This window comes from Furipterus horrens, unplaced genomic scaffold (genome assembly GCF_987537825.1).
Source record: "Furipterus horrens unplaced genomic scaffold, mFurHor1.1.pri manual_scaffold_12, whole genome shotgun sequence".
Taxonomy (NCBI): domain Eukaryota; kingdom Metazoa; phylum Chordata; class Mammalia; order Chiroptera; family Furipteridae; genus Furipterus; species Furipterus horrens.
In genome coordinates this window covers 73585347-73599527 of record NW_028327182.1, presented here as the reverse complement: position 1 = coordinate 73599527, position 14181 = coordinate 73585347, and the positions used below count along the sequence as shown (strand labels likewise).

The following is a 14181-nucleotide window of genomic DNA, read 5'->3' as shown; positions in this document are numbered from 1 at the left end:
TATAGCTACCATATGTTTTGTTTAAAAATTCAATGACAGGTGTTTTTGGCTTTTATAATTTAAACATGACTTTTTAGTTTTTAAAAGTGATATATGGCTATTATAAATGTTTAAGCAATATAGAACACAACAAGGTTAAGTTATTTAAAAATTCACTCCTGACCCTTCCTCCCAAAATTAATTATTTTTAATAATAATTGAATACTGTTCTAGGTAACTTTCTCTGTATATTTGCAGATATAAGAATTAGCTAGGGATACTTTAAGAGAACATGAGATATACTGTATATTCTATTTTTAGTTAAAAATTGAATTTTACCTTTCTTTAATTTATAGAAGAGAATCTGAAGTATAACAGAAGAAATTGCTGATCTTTAAGAAAATGTTTCTCAACCAAAACAAATGTTGGTTCTTAAGAGCTCTCTCTAAAGTTAAAAAAAGTGATTTTGCAAGACAGGAGATTAGAATTATTATGTATTTTTTACCACACATTTTCATTTTAGAGACTGGCTTGATTGAAAAATTACAATAAGAAGAGGAAATTAGCAGTTATTCTTTCTCCAAGTCCTGTGTCCCATTTCCCAATTTTGTTAGTTACCTATAATTTTTACCTTGTCAGGGTTTGCAGCGTTGCATTCTGTTTTATAACCACAATTCCTGTACTTAAGTGGATTCAGTATATTCGTTATCAGTCCTCTGACAATAGCTTCTTCATTTCTGAGGCCTTCGTTAGCTATATTTCATGGTAAGAAAAATTTTCAAGAAGGATCATAAGTTCTTGAGAATAGAATGTCTAATTTTCTTGGTAGTTTAAGTATAACTTGGCTGGACTTAAAATTCTTGAGGGACACTTCCTTTCCTCGGGAGTTTGTGAACAATCTTCTGGCACCTACTGGTACCATGCAGAAGTTTTAGGACAACTTTATTTTGTCTCTCCTGAAAGTGACTTAGTTTGACCTGAGTGCCCAACGAATTCCTTCTTTAGTCTTGAATCATACAATAATAACTTACTCAGGATATGTCTCATCTCAGTATCTATTGTTCTGTCTCAGATTTTCCTGTAATTCAGTTTCCTTTTTTTGCTTTGAGGATATTTTCATTTCATGAACATTTTTTTTGCTGTTCTAATTTTGAGTACTTCTGCTTTTTTTGGTTGGATTCTCCACTTAACACACACAATAGTATTCTCAGGTCTTCACAAATTTTTTAGCTTCTCTTTATTTTTAATGCCTTTGTCTTTTCTCTGACTTCAAATAAACCTTTATTTTATGTGAGGAATTTGATTTTCAGATATATCTATTTTATACCTTGGTATTTTTAATTTTTACTTCTGTCTGTTTTGTTTATCAATGTATTTTCTCAGCATAGAATGTGCCTATGAACCTTAATATGTTGTTTTTGTCATTTCCTCTTTGAATATTTTAAATTTTATTTTTTATTTTAGAGGTAGAGGAAGGTAGGGAGAAGGAGCGGGAAAGAAACATCAATATGAAAAAGAAATATCAATCAGTTGTCTCTCGTATACACCCCGACTGAGGACCAAATGTGCAACCCAGGCATGTACCGTGACTGGGAATCGAACAAGTGACCTTTCAGTTTGCAGGACAACACCCAATCAACTGAGCCACACTAGCTGGGATTCCTCTTTGAACTTTTTAAAATTAAATTCACATTTTTATTAAGAAAGTGTGAAACAGTTGTAAGATTTTCTTCTCTTTGAGTTGTATTTTCTTTCAGACTAGGTTTTTCACTAGCTTTTTGAACACTATTGCTTTCTTAATTTTCTCTTTCTCTTTCTTCCTTTGATTTGGCTATTATTGTTGAAACGTGGTAGCTGTGATATTTGTCTTCATCCTTTTTCTTTATGGCACACAGAGACCATCAGACTGTTTGCTCTGATGGAGGAGTGGGTTCTTCTTAGCTACCTCTGTGTCTTGACTGAGAACTCTGTCCCACTCCTAGCTATATTCTGAGGACAGGGTATTCATTGTTCTGTTTACTTCATTTGTAATTTGAAAAAACAAATAGAGGAGAGGAGGAACGTGGCTGAGGCTTTGTGCAGCCTTTGTTGGAGATTCCCAGTTCTTATGGCTCTTCTGAGTCCTGGGATGGATCTGTGAGCTGCACCAGGCTCACTCTACCTAATAGGGGATGGATTTTTTCCCTGAGGGGTAGATTATTCAGCTCTCAGAATGGGCCTTTAGTTAAGGATTGAGGCCTGGAACATCAGAGAGAATCATTCCCACTTGCTTACTTCTAGTCTTATTTACTGTTGTCTTCAGCAGCACTTCCGAAAACTCCCACAAGTCAAAAAGAGGAGAGAAGGTAGGTTTTGGCCCCCTTAAAGGTATGTGTGTGTCAGGGGGAGACACATCTAAGATACTTCATCCGAGTGTCAGCATCCCTCATCCCTTCTCCTCTTCCTGCTCTTATGACAGATCCTGAGTCAATGTGATGGTCTTTTGTCCTTTGGGCCTGCCAAGTTCACCATTTTTGCAGGGGTTACTTCAGACAGCATGATTAGGTTAGTTATTCCTTCTCAACTTTCCTTGTGATGTGGATAGACCAAATGTTCCACTGTGCCTCTTCCTGTTGCCGAGATCCTAAAGTGGGAGTTGGGGCTCCTGTCTCTCCCAAGACCAGCTGTCCCCCTGGGCTGTCTTCTCCCAACCATGCTGCTTCTCCAGCTCGTCTGGAAGCCGTGTAGAGCTAAAATAAAACCTTTCATTTTTTTTCTTGGCCTCTTCTTTGTGATGTTTAAAGCAGAAGCGTATGTCCCTTTCATTGGTCATTTATTGGTAGCAAGACTTTTGCCATTTTCCACATTTTTGGTACATGGCTTGCAATTAATCACTACTTGAAATTAATTTATTAAAACATTATATTTTAAAAGGTAAACATCCTTTGTAGACCTTCCTACTGTCTCTGAAGTTATTCTATCCTGCCTTGTACTGTCTCTTCAACTGTCCAAGTCTTCTGATACACTGTAAAGTCTCTGAGGCAGGAAGGGTGACCAGTTGTCCCCGCTTGCTTGGGACTGAGGAGTATCCTGGGATGTGCACTTTAGTGCTAAAACCTGGAGAATCCCAGGTAAACTGGATGGTTGGTTCCCCGACAGGGATTGTACATGATTGTTCTTTTTAAATCTGACGCAATGAGAATAATGCTTTGCACAACAAAGTTAGCTTGAGGGATCCAGGCAGGCTGTGTCCAGGTACAGATAATTAGAGCAAAACATAGGCAGCTTCATGTATATGGCCACCCACATACACACTCTTTCTCATTCACATCATTGGGATGGAGTCTAGTGAGAATTCCTTTGAAAAATACAAACATTACAAGACTATTCAGATAGATAGTGATGTTTTCATAGTACTATGCTCACTCTCTCATTGAGCATTTCTTTATTGCATTATAGACAGTTTCAGTCATGCATAATATAGAGAACTTCTCAAGGGCAGAAATGACTTAATATTTAAGCTCCCTGGTAGAGTATCTGGCACATGGTATGTTGCTTGTTTGGTTATTGTCTGTTGAATGGAAGAAGGAATAAAGGAATGAATGGAATGGAACCCTGGAGTGGACCTCTGAACAAATTCTGCTTTGCCTTTTTGGGAAGCCTCAGCTGGTGAATGCAGAGTAAAGGTCCAGTGTCCAGTGTATCTGTTCTATTCCTTGGAAACAAGAAGGGCTTTGAATGGATTTTTAAAATGCCAGCATAGATGTTCCTAAATAAAAAAGTGAGAATGCTTTTTTATTCAGGCTCAGTGGGTGACCCTCTAATGATTCTGGGATGGATTTTTTCCAGTTGCACATACCATTTTAGAGCAGTTTTTCAGGTGCTGGTGCTGTGTATGTTCTTTTATTCTACCGGGCAAGCGTACAGAAGGGATCGTTTATGCAGGGATTTTTATTGTCAGTAGGTGATGATTCAGTCTGCAGGGACTGGGGCTTTGAGGGAGCTCTCAGTTTTGAAGCATATTGTCACATCCTGGGCCTTTGTTTTTGGTCCCTTGTCTGCTTTTAAGAGCTCTGCTATCAGTCTGAATTTCAGATGCAGCTCTCACCTTTCTTCAGGCAGGAAATAAACAGACTTCTCAGAAGCAAGCCTGGGGGTGGGGTGAGCCCTGCATGCCTCTTGCCCAGGGTCAATATAATCTTCCCTTATATGTCTTCCACCTGGGGTTCTGTTTGTCCTCTACCCTTATAAACCCTGTCCATCTTTCAAGGCCCCTGCCAATCCCGCCCATAGAATTTCCTATGCGTTCTGAATTCTCTTTAATTTTTATCAGTGCCCTGAAGTGTCTTTATTTTATTTGAGCTCATTTTATTTCTTATGTAAGTTTTTTGAGGTCAGGAACTATATTGTGTATTTCTCAGGATTTCTTCCAACCATCCGAACTAGACAATCACTCCTTTTTGATGACATTATAAAACGCATTGAATAATTTGGCCTCTGCAATTAGAGCTCAGGGATTTCTGGAAAGTTATGCTGTGGATTGTTGTTTGGGGGCTAAGGAAAGTTGCTAACATAGAGGCAAAAGCAATAAAATAGGACACGCAAAATATCCAAATATCATGAAATACCTTATCAGTAGAATCTCTCCATTAACGTGCTTCCAGAAAATACCTATAAAAATTATGCACACACATACATATACATACACAGATATGCACACATAAACATATTTATTACACATATACATTCACATACACATATCTGCAATACATGTACACACGAATTACACGTACAGTAGTCAGTCGTACCACGCTAGCAAGGTGTTACTGTTGAGAGCACAGGACGTGGATAATTAACATGAGCTTTGGTGGGGAAAGCAGATGTAGACTACTCCAGAGCCAGAGGCCTTGCCCTGAGAGGGCTGTTGGGACCCTGGAGCATGAGGTGCCAGGTGCCTGGGACAACCAGAGTCACAGGGAGGAGAAATGGGGATGTAGTGAGGTAACTGTATCTGCTTGGTGGGAAGGGTGACAGACGGCATCTGTGCTTCTGCTTTAGCATGCCTTCAGACAGTCACACTCCTGGGTGTCACCAAGGGTTTCTGGAGTCCTACATGAAAGAATGTCGTTTTACCTTTATGCATCCAATCTTTAAGATTGGTTGGCACAAGAGTAAAGTCACAGACAAGGATTCTAGTCTTACCCTCTCTGGACTTTAGCTTGCTTATTTATAAAGTAGGATTTGTGTGTTCTTTTTTTTATAGACTTCTAATAGCAAAGAAGGATAGAATCAGTCCCTTCTCATGATGCTGGATGGTCCCAATGGGCTATGCCTATTGCAAATTGGATGTAGGCCTCTGAGTTTTCATTTACCAGACCTGCACATTTAAATTTTATTGTTTCTTGGCAAGATAAATACAAATACAGGTAACTGTGGTGGCCAGCCAGAAATGCGCCATCTCTGCTCTTCTGGCAAGTCACTCAGTTTACTTCAAGACCCTTTGCACTTTACAAAATCGGTATTTGTTTGGGCCTTTCCTGTTATTGTGAAAACAGGTCCAGACATACATCTGTTCTGTTTTCCAGGGAGACATGCATCCAGCAGGATGGGAGAATTCATCTCACCGTTGTTTACTTTGGGAAAGAAGAAATGAATGAGGTCAAGGGAATACTTGAAAACACTTCCAAGTAAGTACGATGTGGAGCCATAATCAGGAGTCGTGGTCATTGAGCCCATGCACATCCAAGGCTGAAACTCCTGCTTTAGTTTTGCTTTTTTTATTTTTTCTTAACACTGTGGGTTAACTGCAAGATTGGCTGGTTGCTGACCATGTGTAGGGGGAACTCTGCACCCTCTTCCCCTGGGAGACCACTCTGCCTGACACTGGTCCTCATTGTGCACGGTATTGATTTTGACTTTGGGATAAACTGTACTGAGCAGCAGGGATAGGGATAGGGCTTTGGTGTGACTGGATGTCTTCACTCTCAGCTCTACAGATTTGAGGTCTTTATGTCAGGGTGGGAAGTAGGAAGGGCACCGCTGTGCAGTGAGCTCTGTCTCAGCCACAGCTCATAAGGCTCAGAGTGATGCCCACTTAGCAAACGGTCTCACCCTCTGATTTTCCTTCATTATGCATTTTGAGAGATTAGGGAGAAGTCAGAAGCGATGGCAGGGGCAGGATCCTTGATTAAATCTACTCAGTTGAACAGAAATTATTTAACAAAAAAGTTTGGACTTAGGGTTGTATATTTATATCCCATTGATCAGTTGTTTGGAACCCGTTTTTCTGTGTCAGTGTCCTCATTCTGTGAACTGATGACATGTGCAGCGTTGATGTCACTGATGCCTTGGGACACATCCTACCCCCTCCATTGTTCAGACCATCTCCTAGGCATGCCCCGCCCTCTGCAGCTGGTTTTGGTCAATTTCACACTGTGGCACCGCCACTCCACCTTCTGGGCGAATCTTCCTGATCACCCATTGCCCCAGCCTGGTACCCAAACTGTCTCTTACTTCTAACTTTGTCTTGATGACTTACTGTGCCCAGCCAAACTGGGGGCATAGTTGCCTCCCCCCTTGTCTTGGCACCCATTATCCTCTTCTACTTGGCGTTTTCTCCACTCTCCTTTCTACTTAACTCAACCCCTCCACCCTTCCATCCCTACCTGGGGCCCCACCTCTGGAGCTCTTCCAGACCTTCAGTCCTCTGCTCTTGGAACTATGCACCCTTTCAGCACCAGAGTTGGCATTTGGCATATGACTTGGTATTTACATTTCTTGCTATTGTCCTAACTAGACAACAAGCTGCTTAATAAGTGGTACCATGTCACACGCTTCTTTGTAACTCCAGCACTTAGCAGAGTGCCTTACTCAGAAACTGTTCAGTGTTTGTTTATCAAGAGAAGGATAATGCCAGGTAGATAGTAAGTCTGTACACAGTAATCTACATGAAAACTTACATAAGAAGCTTTATTTAATCATTTTATTATTCTTTTAAGATGGTATAACTCTTGTTCAAATGCAGCTTATCTTTGAATAATAATAATCATTATTTATGTGGATGATCTTACTTAATATTCACAGCAACCTTACAAGATAGAAGCTGTTATTAGCCCCATTTCATAGATAAACACAATTGAGGCTTAGCGAGGCTGTTACTCAGGTGCCATCTCAGACACAAGGGAGAGCCAGGATCTGAACGTCATCTGTGAACTTACCAGGACTCCCAGTCTTAAAATTGCACCAGATTTTCCCTCCAGTGTACTCCATCCTAAAACCCATAATTGTTAGTTGAAAATAATAAGATTTAAAATTAGGCTAAATGAAATTTTTTTCATTTGGGTATCACTATCATAATTAAACTGTTCCAAATCCAGCTAAACATATATATTTTAAGAATATCTTTTAAAATCTAGTTTGATGACTATGTGTGATGTTTTACTCACTTGGTTTAGGCTCACTCAGTTGAGCTCTACTTTTCAGTTGATTGCTATAGATCAGTGTTTTGAAAACTGCAGTTCGTTATTCATTAAATAGATTTAGTGAGTTATATTCAGTGTTTTTAAAAATTGAAATAGAGTGGATAGAATATATCAGAATGCATCACAAGCACATAAAGATAAATATTGTTTCATGAAATTTTAATTTCTGTATGTGTGTGTGTTCTGTGTCATAATATATCATATATTCCTTCGGAAGGGCTTTGGTCAAAATATTTAAACGCCACTACCATAGAAAACATACAGATCAGTTTGCAATAGCTGATTCTTATTCCACAGAGTTTTCCATATTAAGCTTCAGTTGGGGGAGGGAGGTGCTGGGTGGAGGGGAGTAAAGGGGAAAAAATTGAAACTATTGTAACAATATAATCAATAAAATATACTTAAAAAATAATTAGCAACATTCTTGTATTACTTGGAAAAATAAAGATATTTTCAAATTAAAAAAAAAAAAGCTTCAGTTAATTTAGGTTAAAGCCTCATTCATTGGTTCTCAAATATAAATATGCTTTGTATAACCTAGGATGTTTTTTAAAATGCACATTCCTGGGATCCAGCCCCAGAAATTCTGAGTCAAGAGGCTGACATGAAGCTTGGGAACCAACACTTAGAATGAGTTCCACATGTTGATGTGGGTGGTCCGTGGATCACACTTTGAGAAATGCTGGCTTAAGCTATGTACAGTAAGCCCTCACTTAATGTCACCAAGAGGTTCTGTGACTTTAAATGAAACAATGTATAATGAAACTACTTTTACTCTTGATATAAACAAGAGTTAAGTTCCTATACCATTTCATCAGTGTTATAACAAAACAACATTGGCCATAACAACATTATTGAGGACCTGTTGTAGTAGGAAATTATATTTTTAAAATTGGCATGAGTTGAGATTTACTACAGTGCGAGTTCATCTTTATTCAGTCATGAGGACACAAAGGCACCTTTCAGAGAATTGTCTCTGGGATTGAAGTACTAGAAATGAGATACTGCCCTGCCATTGCAATTATGTGACATAAGAGAGGGGGTGTGTGTGTGTGTCTGTGTGTGTTGTCAGGGATCTGCCTGGCCACAATGTGTGTCAGCATGTCATGCATCTTTGAAGGGATTTATTTGATATATACCCTCAGGAAGATTTTATCAGGACACCCCAGAAGAAAATGTGGGGGGAAGGTTTTATTCTGTTTGATTTTTATTTGTTTCTGAGAGCAGAATTTTAATCATTTTAATCTTTTCTTAAATGAGGACTTTTCAAATAATGTCATCTGCTAAAATGAAAAAAGCAACCTAGGTCATCCCTCCCCAGCAGGTGAGGAGTCCTGCACCCTTGGAATCACCTCACACACTGAAGAAGCATACGGCCTGTGGCCGGCCAGTGGCTGCTGCGCCCAGCATTTGCCTGAGAAGGGGCCTGGCCTGACTCCACTTGGCGTGCCAGCTCTTTGTGGAGATGTGCCTGTTTTTAGGCAGTCTACATTGTCCTTTGGGGGATTTGAACATGGCATATAGATTAAAATTTAGTGACAATGTTAAATTTCCTGAGTGTGATTATGGTAATGTTATAATGTCATAAAGGAAAGTGTCCTGGTTCTTGAGAGGTACTTATCTTTGAGGGTAAAGTTGTCATGATGTCTGCAACCAACTCTCAAACGGTTCAGAGGAAGAAAGAAAGGACAGATGGCGGATGTTAACACTCTCTGAATCTAGGTGAAGGGTATGTGGGTACTTACACTATTCTTACATTTCTGAAGGTTCAAAATTTTTCCATATAAATATATTGGGAAAGTATATTAAGAAAAAAATTAAGTGATACTAAATTCATGCAATTGAATATAATGCAACAGTTAAGAGAAAGAAATGTGAGGTCAGTGAATGGTGAAATAAAGGACCTCTGCAAACATTCTCCTCCATAAAAGCAATGAGAAAAGGGTTTAAAGTGATCACAATCACCTTTGTAAGAACTCTGGAAATTAAACAAAGCTTACAGCAATCTGTAAAGTGTTTATCCTAGAAAAATGACCTATTTCTGGTGCGACAGGCAGCTTGTGGAGCTTTAATTTGCCCTATTCCCCACCCCCCTCAGCTCTTCGGGAGCCTTGAAACCCAGCAGTCCACAAGCACAGTAAGAACCCCAGCCTGGCAGCTACCAGGGGCCAGAGGGGGCTGGCGTTCCTTTAAAGCATTATTCCTAGAGAATTGTCATTATTAGACCTGTCTGGGGTCCCCTTGAAGACTCCACTTACAATGTTGTATTTATTTGACTTGACTCAGCTCTCCAGTGGAAAAAGCCTTTTCTCTAGGGGGTATTTGTAAAAAAAAAAAAAAAAATTATAGAAAGCCTGTAACTTTGTGGCTGCCTGAAGTGATAGGTAATAGTTGGGGCAAACAATACACTAACCAAAAAAGCATAAAAGGTGAGTCTAGGGAGTGAGATCTTCATAGGAGCTTGAAGACCTCCAATATATTTCTGGGGATCTAGAAGAGCAGACACAGGACCAGGGCTGTGCTCATACTTGGGAAAGGCCTGAGCAGGCCCTAATATTTCACCTCTGGATGACCTGGAGGTTCAGTGCAAGAAGGAAGGAAGGCTAAGGTTAAGTTAACTGCCCGATTGAGTGTTAGTGGTTACCCCAACATGCACACAGAATCCTTTGGCAAAGACTTAAAGACTTATTGGTTTTAGGCATTTAAGGAAATCTCTTTCTCATCATTAGTTTACTACTAACTGGTCACACTTAATAGAGACTACAGAATTATTTTATGAAAGTCACTAAACAAACAAAAAACTATAACAACAAACCGTGGGGAAGTTTTGATTTCTGGGGTTGCCACATTACATTATTTAAAATGTTCAATTTTTAGAAATTGTGAGGCATACAAAGAAACAAAAAAATATGGTTTATGCATCAGAAAAAATTAATCATTAGAGATTATCTCTGAAGAAGCCCAGGTTTTAGACAGACTAGACAAAGACGTTGAATCACTGTGTTAAAAATGAATCAAAAGAGATTATATTTAAAGAACTAAAGAAAATTATGAGAACCACATCGCACCGAAGAGAACTATGGCTCTCCAAATAAAGAGTTAGAAATTGAAAGAAAAAAAGAAAAAGAGCCAAATAGAAATTCTGGAGCTAAGAAGTAAAATAACTAAAAAATTCAGTTGGTGGGGAGGGTACTCACATCAGGCTTGAACAAGCAGGAAAAAGAATCAGGGAACTTTAAAACAGGCCAATGATATGATCCAGTTTGAGAAACCAAAATAAAAGAAACAGTGAAGAAAATGAACAAACCTTAGAGACTGGTAGTATGTCATCAAGACTGCCAGCAAAGACATAATGGGAGTCCCGGAAAGAGAGGAGAGAAAGGGGCAGAAAACATATCTAAGGATAATGGCCCCAAACTCCTCAAATTTAATGAAAAACATTACACATCCAAGAAACTCAACGAACTCCAAATAGGATACTTCAAAGCAATCCCTACTAGGCATATCTGGTCCAATGATTGAAAGACGAAGACAAAGAGAGAAAGATTCTTACAAGCAGCAAGAGCGAAGCAACCCATCTGGGATCCTTAATAAGATCAGTAGCTGACTTCTCATCAGAAACAGTGGTGGCCCAGAGTGGAGTGGCATATTCAAAGTGCTGAAAGGAAAACAACTCAACCAAGGATTCTATCTGCAGCAAAACCATCGATCAAACATAAAAGAGAAATGAAGACATCCTCAGATAAATGAGAACTGAGAGATTTCATCACTAGCAAACATGCTATGAAAAGGGGTCTTTGAGTCTGAAATGAAAAGACACAAGACACAAACTGAAATCCAAGTGAAGAAATAAAGAATGGAAGTAAAAGTAACTACATAGGGAAGTATAAAGTACAGTATTTTTTCTACATGATTTAAAAGATAACCGCATAAAGCAATAATTATAAATCTGTATTGATACATGTATAAAGATATCCCTTTATTTTTTTATTTATTTTTTAATCTTCACCTGAGGATATATTTATTGATTTTAGAGAGAGAGGAAGGGGGTGGAGGGGGGAGAGAGAACACATCGATTGGTTGCCTCCTGTATGTGCCCCAACTGGGCATGAAACCCACAACCCTTTGGTGTATGGAACGACACTCCAACCAACGGAGCCACCCAGCCAGGGCTATAAATATATCATTTTAATAAAACAACAAATAAATAGAATGAAATAGTAATAAAAAACACTTCTCACATAGAAAAGCCCAGCTCAAAAAGCTTCATTGCTGATTTCTACTAATCATTAAAGATGAGTTACTATCAATGCTTCACAAACTTTCAAAATATAGAAGAGGAAACACTTCCCATCTCACCTTATGAAACTAATATAACATTATATGTCAAGTATAATTAAAAACTAAATAAAAAAAGACGTAACAAGGAAAAAAGACTACAGACTAATATCTCTTATAAATAGTAGATGCAAAAACCCTCAACAAAATACTAGCGAACTGAATCCAGCAACAAAGAAAAAGGATTATATACCATAGTCAAGTGCAGTTTATCCTAGGAATGCAAGATTGACTAAACAAAAATCAATTAGGGTAATGTATAAACCTGCATGACCATCTTCATACACACAGAAAAAGCATTTGAAAAAAATATAGATTTACCTATTCTGGGTATTTCATATAAATGGAATCATATCATATATGACCTTTTGTGTCTGGCTTCCTCACTTAGCACAATGTTTTTGGGGTTTATCCACATTGTAGCATGTATCTGTACTCCACTCCTTTTTATTTTGTTGTTTTTGATGTCATTATAAATGGGCTGCTTTCTTAATTCTCTTTCAGATAGTTCGTTGTGTATAGAAACACAACCGTTTTTTTCTTTTTTAATCCTGCAACTTTACTAAATTTGCTGATTAGTTCTTGCAGTTTTTTCATGGAGTCTTTAGGATTTTCAATATCTTGGATCACATATCTGCAAACAAAGACACTTTTACTTCTTCCTTTTCTATTTGGATACCTTTTATTTCTTTTTATTGCCTGATTGCTGTGGCTAGGACTTTTAGGACTATGTTGAATAGGGGTAGTGAGAGTGGGCATCCTTGTCTTGTTCCTGATTTTATAGGAAAAGCTTTTAACTTTTTGCCATAGAGTATGATGTTAGCTGTGGATTTGCCATATGTGGCCCTGTGTTGAGGTACATTCCTTCTATACTTAATATTTTGAGGGTTTTTATCATGAAAGGTGTTGAATTTTGTCAAATGCTTACCTGCACCTATTAAAATGATCACATGATTTTATTCTTCATCCTTTTAAGGTGTTGAATTGTCCTTGCATCTTAGCAGTGAATCCCACTTGATTGTGGTGTATGATCCTTTTAATGTGCTCTTGGATTCAGTTTGCTGTATTTTGTTGAGGATTTTTGCATCTATATTCACCAGGGATATTGGCCTATAATTTTCTTTTCTTGTAATGTCCTATCTGGCTTTGGTATCATGGTAAGGCTGGCCTTATAAAATGATCTTGGAAGTGATCTTTTCTTTTCAATATTTTGGAAGAGTTTGAGAAGGACTGGGATTAATTTATCTTTAAATGTTTGGTAGAATTCACCAGGGAAGCCAATGGTCCTGGGCTTTTTATTTGTTGGGAGATTTTGAGTACTGATTCAATCTGTTTTGCTCATTATTGATGTGTTCGGGTTTCTCTGGTACCTCATGATTCAGTCTTGGTAAGTTGTATGCTTCATGAATTTATTCATTTTTTTCTAAGTTATGTAATTTATTATCATACAGTCATACATAATAGTCTCTTACGATACTTTATGTTTCTGTGTTACCAGTTGTAATGTCGCCTCTTTTGTTTATAATTTTATTAATTTGAGTCTCATTTCCTTAGGTAGTCTAGCTAATGGCTTTCAGTTGTTTATCTTTTCAAGATAAACTTGTTAAAACAGTTTTATAAGCAGGCTTATATAAGCTCAGAATCTAGAAAATTCTACATTAATTATTTAAAGTGCCTACTTTTAATTCTTTACTGTATTCAGATGTCTTCAGAAAGTAGAACTCTTAAGCAAGTTCAATATTTAGGGCTGTTAGATTTAAAATTGTAAATTATACATTGAATATAATACGGGTTTCTATGTACATTTTAAGTGCTTTTTTTAAATGAAGGGAGTTTCCTTGCAATGATGAGAAGAAGTCTGTATTAGAGTAAATCATATTAGACAGCAAGATCTTGTATCATTTTTTAATCCAGCAGTTCTGGGAAATGCAAGTCAATTAGAGAAATTAAATCTCCAGTAGAAACTGTAGCTTTCTCAGGTCATTATAACCTCTATCAGAATGATTATATATAACTTAGAGGAGTCCCCATACACCAGACTTATTATATAAAAGAAAGGAATTGCATAAGAAACTCAAGAGTTCATCAGCCAATAATACAAATCAAGGAGAAAAGAAGAGATAATTATGAGTAATCATGTGGCCATTTGAAACTGCAGGCTCCAATTCATAATAGGAAATCACAAAATACAGAAAGCAGTGCTCTCTCTCGTTCTGCCATGAAAAATGTCCATGTCTTTGTGAGACATGCCATGAAATACTGCATTTCTTCGTATGGGTAAATAACATATTTTAAACCAGATTGCATCAACTCTATTTTTTCTGTTATTGATATATTTGTCTTCTTATTAAAAGCTTGAGTTTGTGCCCTGTCCTTTGGAACCTATTGGTCAAGACTCTCATGT

General features: G+C 37.9%; 1 protein-coding gene across 3 annotated transcripts in view; it reads left to right on the top strand.

Annotated features, from left to right (window-relative positions):
* CSGALNACT1 (chondroitin sulfate N-acetylgalactosaminyltransferase 1) overlaps positions 1-14181 on the top strand; it is a 299964-nt gene that overhangs the window by 267462 nt on the left and 18321 nt on the right. For all 3 annotated transcript variants that reach the window (XM_090258275.1, XM_090258277.1, XM_090258276.1), the window contains exon 5: positions 5544-5645. In XM_090258275.1, coding sequence (XP_090114401.1) covers positions 5544-5645 — 102 coding nt within the window. The remainder of the gene's footprint in view (positions 1-5543; positions 5646-14181) is intronic.